The sequence below is a fragment of the Balaenoptera borealis genome, assembly GCF_965194805.1.
Source record: "Balaenoptera borealis genome assembly, chromosome: 1".
Lineage (NCBI taxonomy): Eukaryota > Metazoa > Chordata > Mammalia > Artiodactyla > Balaenopteridae > Balaenoptera > Balaenoptera borealis.
In genome coordinates, this window is record NC_138860.1 from 56,916,752 (window position 1) to 56,927,044 (window position 10,293).

Consider the following 10,293-nt stretch of genomic DNA (forward strand, 5'->3'; position numbering starts at 1 on the left):
CAGAACTCAGTTTCTAAGGAATCTGCACTGAGAACTGAGATATAGAAATGTCACCAGCATTACAGTGATGAAGGGCTGTTGCTGTCTAAGAGCAAATAACAAGAGGCCTGCTAAGGAAAACTGCTCTGTGTAAGTTCTACTGTTACCCTTAGTTAAATATGTGTAGATCTTAACAATATGAATAAACATTTCCATATGTTTGAGCTCTTTATAGACCAGGGAAAAAGAATAAATAACTCTTAATCATTTGCCTTTCAAGTGCCATTTTAGCTTAAGAAAAATTCAAGAGGAAAGAACAGGTTTTTTTTTTTTTTTTTTTTTTTTCCTTTCAAGTTACCATTCGTATCCATGTAACTAATAACTTGCCAGTAATAAAAACATTATAGCAAGAACCTTGCTCTTGGAAATGAATCTTGGAACACAGTAGATAGAGAAAAGGTACTGTAATGCTAACATGCTATTATTCTCTCCTGCTGTAGCTGGGTAACAACAAAAGTAACACGCTAAGGTAACAACAAAAAATATGATATAACAGTGTGTGTAACTGGTTGTAAACATCAAAGTGGTTCAAAAGACTATAGGACTATTCGGGGGCAGAGTCTTGGAAAAGTGAAGAAAAGTACCTTCATCCCAAAGCGAGTGTCAGGTTTATCAGTTCCATAGCTGGCCAACGCCTCAGCAAAAGTCATAGAAGGAAAAGGAACCACCACAGGATCTTTGTCACTGGGCCATGAATACTGGAGCAAACCCTCAATTAGACTCTGGATGCCAGTCTGTTCTACAAAGGACATCTCTATGTCAATCTGAAACCAAAGCAACATATGGAAACTAACTTGAAGAGCCACAATATTAGTATATACATACACATTTATATATTTCTCGTTTCAAATTACCATTGGATTCTGTTCTTAATACAAGGGGAAGCAGGTTAAATATTACTGTACATCTAGTGCTTTACATACATCAAACTGTTAGTTCCCACAACTATCTCATGGCTTAAGGCTCAGAGAGGCTAAGTGACTTGCCTGAGTATGTACGGTTACATTACATTTGATCTTAGGTCTGTCCAACTCCAAATCTTACGGTTTTTGTGCTGATTACTGATTTCTGTGCCATACTAATTAATATGATATCATACAGAAACTAAATCATAATAGCTTTGATGACGTTGACCAGATAAATAGATTAAGTATCAACATACAGAATTGTCTGTTTTAGTGCACAAGAGATTTTTTAAAGAACTTTGTCATATCATGACCATTAAAACACTGTAGGAATCTGTCATTCCTTAGTTTATGACCATATTCTTTATAAATGGATCAAAAATTAAATAACTAATGCCTCAACTGCAGGTTAGTTTAATTAAATATCTGATAGATAAAATGTAATGAGAAGTATATATAATTTCTGTCCTGGTTTTGACATTCTTGGCTGTAGCAAGGCTGAATCAGTAAGAGATGAGTGAATATAACTTAGTACCTGAGTAAATTCGGGCTGTCTGTCTGGTCTTGATCCTTCATCTCGATAACATCGGGCAACTTGAAAATATCTACAATTGGAAAATAGTGTTAATTGAGTCAGGATTCTAGAAACACACACACACTTTCCCCCAAAAGTTCCTGGCAATGCAGGGTACGAAATAATAATGATACTAAAAGGGCATAAGAAATTTTAAAATTCTTTATGATACTCTAATCTAATCAGATACATAGTTGACCCCTGAGAAGTTAACTGCTCAATATATTCTTACAAATATACAATGGCACCTTTGGATATTCATATATTAGACTGACATGCAAGGCAGTCCATGCTTCTTTATACACACTCTTTTGCTTCAGCCAAATTGAAATACTCACTGCTCCATGAATACACTTGAGCTTTCCTGTGCTATGCCATTCCAACTCTCATCTTCATCTGCTGAAACGCAGCTCTGTCCCAGAAGGCCTAGTTCCCAAAGTTTTTGTGATATTTCCCAAAACAATATAATTTCAAACCTCTTAATACAACTAATTTGCAACACTCAACATACTTATTTTTGGTTTACATCACAGTTGATTTTAATATCCTATTTTGTCTTACTAGATTCATTAGCTCCTTGAGAGCAAAACCTATTCTTTTTTGTTTTTAACCCCCTACCCCATCTACTGGCATAGAGCTTTGTACACGATGGTCACCCAATAAATCTTTACATAATGACTACACATTTTTAGGGTATTTTACAAGTATTTTCCAAACTCTCATACATTTTCAAACCTTCTTTTAAGAGATTAGACAACTTTGTGTTTCCTTTTCCCCTTTCTTCCCCCTCTTTTCCTTTTCTGACCAGTACTATCATAAAGAAAGCTCACCTGTCTAAACCACCAACCATCAGAAGCTGCTTAAACTGCTGAGGACTCTGAGGGAGAGAATAAAACTTTCCAGGTTCCCTGGATGGTATTACAAACTCTTTTGCACCCTTTGAATGAGAGAGAGGGAGAGCAGAGATATTATTAAAAAGCAAATTCAAGATCTGGTAGAAGTCAATACTTCAGTTCATCAATGAAATCAACTAAAGAGCAAAGTTCCCACAATGACAGATCATTTCTTGCTCATCCTTTAGTCCCTAGAAGGCTTGCACATAGTAGGCTTTAAATATTTGTATACAGCAAGTATTAAATGTATGCTTGTTGAAATGAATGCCCAATTCTGTTACTAGCTAAAAAGGATTTTGTGCATCAATTCCTAGTCAAGTAATTCCTAACTGCTTTTCTAAATTTAAACTATAATTTTATAAGTCCATAGACTGTATAAATACCAGTGTTTGAAAATGTCAGTTCTTAATGAACAATGGATTTATTTTTAATGAACCAATTCATTATTGATTTGTAGCTATAAACCTCAATGGAAAGAAAATGATGTAGGATTAAAGGATTCTGACTAAAAGTACTGACCCATATAATTTTCTCAACTCTTAAAATACCTAGTTAGTCTGAACATCCTAAGGCAGTAAAATAAATAAAAGAAATAGAACTAAGGGAATATAAAAGCAAAGTGGTCCAGTTTCATAATTAACAGGACATTATTAGTAGGCTGATTTAAGGAATATACATACCCCTGGAGTCCTTTTAAATAATGTTGGTGTTTCTATATCCACAAACCCTAAAAAGAGAGAAATATCAGAATTTAAAAGATGGGAATTTACCAAATATGATGTCTACAATACAGTCCAACAAATCTGAGGCTACCCTTTAATTAGGAATTTTGACTGAAATAAGCTACGAAGCATATTGATTCTGGTTTCTACAAACCCAAGAGGGAAGCTGAAGATTTTCATAAAATTCTATTCTGTTCATAAAGTTGGTAATTTTGTAATGTAATAATTCTGTTTGATAGATTCTTGTGTACTGAACTGTTCTGGTTTTTCTTGTGTTCTGCTAGTGTAGCAAAAATAACACAAATACAGTAGGAAAAAACCCAGGACTGACTGAAGAGTCTAGTTTCATTCATATGACATTTCTGAGCTCCCAACAAATGATGTACAAGCATGATAAAGAATTAAGAAAACTTACAGATAACAACCAAAGGGCTGGTCCACCTTCAACAGTGATGGTAAATACTTAGACAACATTAACAGGCACTATCACCTTTAAAAGGCTGTATTTATGACCCACTAGGGAACTAAATTATGTTTTATGTTACTAAATTATGTTCTAGGATAAAACACATGGAAATTACTGTTTCTTCCCTTACCATGTAGATTACAGAGATATTCCCGCATTTTCATGACCATCTGGGACCTCAGTCGCAGGTTATACTGCATTTGGACACCACGCAAATCTAAGTAGCGATACCGCAAACGAAGAGCCTCTGTTTTCTAAACAGATTTAAAGATTTTTATGTTTAAATATTTTTCAAATATTAAAAAGATATTAACTTTAGATACAGATTGTGAATTTTCAAGAACTTTAGCTCTATCTTTAGCTTCCACCATTTGTGCACACACACCACCATCCTTAATTCCTATGACTTCTAGGCTTGTTACTAGCATAGATTTTACATTTTTCAGTGAACCACACTTCACTGACTGAAATTTGCCTACCTTACTAAACATTTATTCATTCTTTTTTTTCCGCCTTTTTTCTTTTTGACCACGTGGCTTGCAGGGCCTCAGTTCCCCGACCAGGGATTGAACCCGGGCCATGGCCATGAAAGCCTGGAATCCTAACCACTAGGCCACCAGGCCACCAGGGAACTCCCTACCCATTCATTTTTAAGCCTGGAGTTTAATCCTGAAAAAAAAAAAAGTAAAGATTTCAAAGATCATTAGAAAATATATACCAGGGCCAAAAACAGCCACGACTTTATGACCTGGATGGGACGACAAGTTTAAGAAATGCAAGCAAGCAGCAGACGAATCTCTACAGCTGTACTAGTAGGAACACAGTGATAAGGTCTGCTTATTTTCAAGGCTGGAATTCTCTGCATCCCTCCTGTGCTGACAACCTTTTTTAAAAAGTCGTTTCCCCTGGAATAGTTTATTTCTTTGATACTAGAAATAGAAATAGAAGAACTACCTGTCATTTCTCTTTCTAAAAGCTTAGAGCTGGTGGAAAACTGCATATTTCCTTTTTTTCCCCACAACAAGGTCAACTCTGTAATTATACTGCTTTTTCTAATTAAAATATTAAGTACTGGGAACTCAATTGTAAGACTAAGTGGCCATGCAATTTAAAAAATCCTTTATAGATTAGTTTATAAATTAGGTATATATAAGTCTACAACTGTAGACAATTGTGACAAAGCTGAAAATTAGCTGGGCTTACATATCCAGTTCTGTCTAGCTTCCTCAAAGAACATCCTAAATTACAGTAATCATATTTATATGCCTTATAAACATTTTATCACTGTTAGAGGCTTAAACTTAATATATGCAGGATCTCCTACGCCACGTGGCCATTTCTAAGGTAAACGTAAATTTCCTCTCAAAATGTAAAACCATAGCAACAAAAAAAATGGAACAAAATAACATCTAAGTCTTAAAGACAACCTTGTTTCCAGCTGTCTGAAAAAACATTCTAGGTGTTCAGGAGCTGCAACAGCTTAATGAACTGTTGATATTTAAGAACAGTTCACCAGGAAATTGTAAAACTAACAGCATAATTCATGATATAGCTATAATAACATGCTTAATTTTGTAGAAGTTAAACTTTTTCTTTAAAAAACTCTGAAGACACTTTACTGGTTATCAACATTTTCTAGATACTCTATTTTATTAGTAACAGAGGATGGCACCTTCACAAAGTCCTTAATTTCAAAGGGGAGCTTCTTGCAGGAATTCAGAAGTTTAGCTGTTTTAACTTTGATTTCAATCTCACCTGTTGGCATTTTCTTAAAGAGAGAGAGAGAGAAAAGACCTATTTTAAAAATCACTCATCAGGACATGTACACAATGAATATTTATAAAACACAAGCATTTATTTACATATGTAAAACACGGGGTGCTTATAGTGTATAGTCTAAAACATAAATGTCTGTGTACGACTTTGACATTCTTATGTATATCTGTGGCTGATGAGCTCATTACCAAATGTCTTAACATGCATATTTACATAAGTGTTTATGTTTGCAGTGAGATTTTAAAATCTGTAGGTTCATTTGTAGAACCTGCAGAGCTTTAGTGCTGGATATCTAATAGATACTCAGTCGCTGTTGCCTGAATGTGTTGACAGACAGTGCACATGTACACAGGTAAAATTTAAATAGACAGTTTCTAAATTACTAACTGGATTCTCTTGTCCTGGAGGTCGGGAAATTACTGTCCCGGACACTTGCACCACAGATTCCATGGGCGCTTCACATAAAATCTTCTTCACAGAAGCAGCCGACTACAGAATAAGAGGGGAAAATAGTTCCAACAAATAAATGAACTTAAAGGACTCTGCAGCAACTGTAGCTTATGGCTTAGAAAAATGTTAATACTCATAACTTAATTGCAATAAATACTGGGGCTTCTCTTAATGACTTTATTAAAGAATTTGGTAAACTGCATCCCCATTTTGACTCCGTATAATACAGCAAGTAAAACTATTAAGAATTAAAAATTTTTTTCCTTAAAGGAGAATAAGGAGAAGAATGTTTAATGCAAACAATTCCCACATTCTTTAAAGGCAACTGTCTCCAGGGTTAGCCTTAGGGGCAGTTAAATCCAAGAGCAATAATGGAGTCCAAAGTGAAGGAGTTCTCCTGGGTTAGCTATGCTCATCTCTGCATCCTGATCCCTGAAAGATAACCCATGGCTCTTTACTTACTTCAAACATTAAAAGCTGAGTAAATCTTATTTTTCTCAGGTGTACAAACATTTGTAAATATTACCAAAATAGAAACCAATGATGTTCAGCAAGCATGATGAGAGTTCTTTATTTTATCTAAATTTAATGGTAATTATTTTTTGAGCAGGTGGTACCTTCACATGGCTCAAATTCAAAGGGTATAAACAGATCTACAGTGAAAAGTCTCTCTCCAGCTCCTTAGTTCCCCTCCCCAAAGATACCCAATGTTATGTGTCCTTCTAGGGACAGTTCATAATATACACACACATACACAAGCCCTTTTTAGTACAGATAATATCACTCTACATGCTCTTCTGTATCCCGTTTTTATATCTAACAATATACCTTGGATTTTTTCCCATATTAGTACATAATAAGCTTCTTCAGTCTTTTGCATAGCTGTAAGGATGTACATTATTTTTTACACCAGTCTCTTACTGGGTAACATCTAGATTGTTCTTTCGATTAAAAATATTTCAGCAGTGAATAACCTTGTATTTGTGTCATTTTGCATCTATGTAAGTCTACGTGTAAGATAACTTTAAGATCATTGACTACAAGTGGAATGAATGGTTCAAAGGATATATGCATTTATAATTTTGATATTGCCAAATTGCCATCCATAGAGCTAGTGCCAAGTTATACTCCCTCCAGGAATGTATGAGCACTTGTTTTCCCAAACACAGTGTGTTGTCAATCCAGTGCATAAAAAATAACAATTCTGTGTAGCTTTAATTCATATTTCTCTGCCTATGAGTGAAGTTGGGCATATTTTCATATGTCTACAGACATATAGAAAAATAGCCATTTATATATTTTTTCTATAAATTTTATGTTCATATTCTGCACTCATCATTCTAGTGGGTCACTGGTATTTTTTTAAAAAAATTTTAATTGATTTGTAGTAGCCTTTTAGATATTAGAGAAATTAGCCCTTTGTCTGTGACATGAATTGCACATATTTTTTCGCAGTTTGTCATTTATCTTAATGTGGCTTATGGTAGTTTTAATTTTCATTAACAATAAACTTCTTAATTTGAAATCTCAAACATACTTATCCAACATGCTTCATTTATTCTAACCACAGCATCAAAGAGGCTTGGAGATAACAGGAGGAACCTTCTATTACCTCATCCTGAGGAATGATAACTTGAACAAGCCCATGGAAATCTCTTAGGACCAGGAAGATGTTTTGCCTGATTAATGAAGAAAGTGAACATATTAGGATAAAATCTTTGAGACCAAAATTTAAGCAGGCAAAACAAATTAAACAAATAAAAAACCCATGCAATTTCACATGTTGCTTTTTTATAATAAATAATATGCATTCATAGTTATATTTGTGTAATTATCTTGTAGCTTATTAATGAAAAAACTTTTTCGTTTACAATTTCAACTTTTAGTAGCTGTATGTACAGCTTACTAATGCTATCCAGATGGCTTATTAATGAAAAGGCAGATTTTAAAACTTAAAAAATTTTATTGGTTTAAGTCTTTATAAGAAATTTGAGTTAAAATTGGAAACTTTCCATATATTAAAATCCAAAGGTAATATTTTAGCATATTAGAGACATCTGATTGGTCATTTTTTAAAATACGGCAATATAAAATCTTTTATTTTCCTAAAAATAAGATGTAATCTAAAATTTTCTAAAAGAGGTCCAGTACTAACTTAATACCTCTATAAGCCATCAAAAGGTCCCCCAAACCCCAATATTTTAGCATTCAACCGACATTTCACATACAGTTCTTAGTACCAAGAAGAGGTACAGAAAGCCTCCTCAGATTTTCCTTCAGGAGATAAAAGTCACCAAATGTATGGGTCAAATATCCACCCATTTGGGACATATTCTTTAGGAAAATCACTCAGTCTATGTATTTTAGATCTCTTCATTGTGAATTAATGTTCCATTCAGGTATGTTCTGGAATATAGAGATGAACAACAACAATAATATGTCCTCTAACATTAAGGAATCATTGTTCATGTTTTTAGGCTTTTTCTCTACCTAAATTTAGCAAAAACTATGCTTTTTTATGCTATGGAAGCTTACCAGCTTACCCAATTACTGGTCCTAGGAACTCTTCAATCTTAGTAAACCTAGGGACATTTCTGTCCCTTGGTGGATCACACTTATTATACCCTTCAACAGATGTTACTGGTACTTACTGAGAGTGACACTATTTGAGTCTTTCAAAACAAAAACAAAACTGAAAATTCAATGACTTCTGAGACTCCTACAGGAGTTGCAAAGCTTTTATTCTTCTGACTGGTTAGAAATTAATAGCAGTTTGAAATTGCCTTAGGAAAACCACCATCATGCATACTTAAACCACCTGCCTCTATCTACCTTCGGTACTGAATCCATCCACACAAGGTGACTTCTTGGCCTAAGTAAGAAGAACGCAACTCTCCACACGTGTTGGTCCGGGCAACAAAGCTACTGAGTTCTTAAAGAAACGAAAAAAAGTAAGATTAAAAATATATCATTTGCACATTGTTTGAGAATAGACTCTCAAATCATACCATCTTTGGTATTTCATGTCAATGGATGAAATTTATAAAGTTGAAGAATGTAATCAATCACTATTAAATTCACCTGCAAATGTGTCAAAAGCCATGTGAATAACTGTCTTAATGTAAATTTTTGCCTTGTGTTAAGAATCTAAATATTTTTGATCACCCAGCATCTGCATTGACCTAAGACGCATTGTTCTTAATAGTGCACATTTCTTCCCCAAATGAAATAGGATCTTGGGAATTTCATAAATTTGATGGTGCAGTAACTGGTTTTAGTATGAATCTAGAGTGAAATAGTCACTTGTACATTTAAAAACCCTATTCAAAATATTCTCAAGTATGAAAGAATTTTTTAGGCTTCTTATTCACAGCATGAGCTTAATGAATAGCCTATTCACGTGGTTACTTTTCTGCTCTTTTTAAATTCCAGGGAGAAAACTACATTATAAGAAATGAAGAGGGTGAATGATGTGCTTCTACACATAAAGCTATCCAGTCGAGACTAGGGGGAAAATGGAATAAGCGCTCTTGCTGCAGAGAAAAGGAGGAAGGGCTGTTCAAAGGACAAACCTCTTCACTACACTCACCTGGAATTCTCCTCTGTGAACTCAGTACCAGACTTCGGGAGAAAGAACCCCAGATCAGCTGTGTGGTCCTTCTAGTGGGTCTGGATAAACCCCTGTACAGCCGACTTAACCAACAGAACATGTTAGAGCCGCAGGATGGCGAGACGCTCAGGAATCTCACGCTGCACTTGTTGGATGGCGGTCAAAAGTCAGTTTTGGAAATACACACAAATCCCTTAAAATGTTAGTAGTTCCCACTCTCTTATATTTAAGCCCTTGTCCGCTGAACATTCAACAGCTCGTGTCGGCAAACTAGATAAATCTGCAAAGTCTTTGGGGCCTTTGGGGAAGTTGGGTAGGGGAAAGAACTTTTAAAATCTTTGTCCCCTCTTAACGCATCCGTTTCACTTCTATTAACAAACAAAGCTTCGGCCTGAAGTGACAAGCGTACGATTCCATACAGCAGCCAAGGCGGGACACCGCGGCCACGCAGAGGCAGCACGGGGCCGGTCAGCAGGCGCACGCCCTTCCCATCCTTCCACGCTTCCCAGAAGGTTCCCGCGGGCAGAACTGGAAAACAGGGAGGAAAATCAGCCCCGCGTTTCAAATCTCCCAAACCTGGTGGCCGACCTCGGGTCTTCAGAAGGAGGAATGCAAGCAAATCCAAAATGTTTCTAGGGCCCGAAACCACACACAGATCGCCGCTGGGAGCCAAGCGCTCCTTAACCCACCCCACGAACAACCAAGCTTGCGGTGGAAGGAGTCAACCAGTCAGAGCACAGGGAATGCCGCCATCTTTACTACTGGCGGAAATTTGAAGGACCGTTTAGCACCGGTAGAAAAGCACGGAAGGTTAACTCCCCGCGATTAGGAAAGTAGACGATAATGGTTAGAGCGCTC

General features: G+C 35.8%; 1 protein-coding gene across 3 annotated transcripts in view; it reads right to left on the reverse strand.

Annotated features, from left to right (window-relative positions):
* DARS2 (aspartyl-tRNA synthetase 2, mitochondrial) overlaps nt 1-9,540 on the reverse strand; it is a 354,382-nt gene extending 344,842 nt beyond the window's left edge. For 2 of the 3 annotated variants that reach the window (XR_014242979.1, XM_082386678.1), the window contains exons 1-10: nt 9,415-9,540; nt 8,658-8,757; nt 7,438-7,504; nt 5,763-5,864; nt 5,272-5,367; nt 3,730-3,853; nt 3,092-3,138; nt 2,349-2,455; nt 1,480-1,549; nt 624-803 (exon numbers count right to left, since the gene is read on the reverse strand). Coding sequence is in view for 2 of the 3 variants with exons in the window: in XM_082386678.1 (XP_082242804.1) it covers nt 624-803; nt 1,480-1,549; nt 2,349-2,455; nt 3,092-3,138; nt 3,730-3,853; nt 5,272-5,367; nt 5,763-5,864; nt 7,438-7,504; nt 8,658-8,757; nt 9,415-9,535 (1,014 nt within the window). In the remaining variant the exon portion in view is untranslated. The remainder of the gene's footprint in view (nt 1-623; nt 804-1,479; nt 1,550-2,348; nt 2,456-3,091; nt 3,139-3,729; nt 3,854-5,271; nt 5,368-5,762; nt 5,865-7,437; nt 7,505-8,657; nt 8,758-9,414) is intronic. The other variant, XM_082386679.1, reaches the window with a different exon arrangement.
* Between the last annotated feature and the right edge of the window lie 753 nt (nt 9,541-10,293).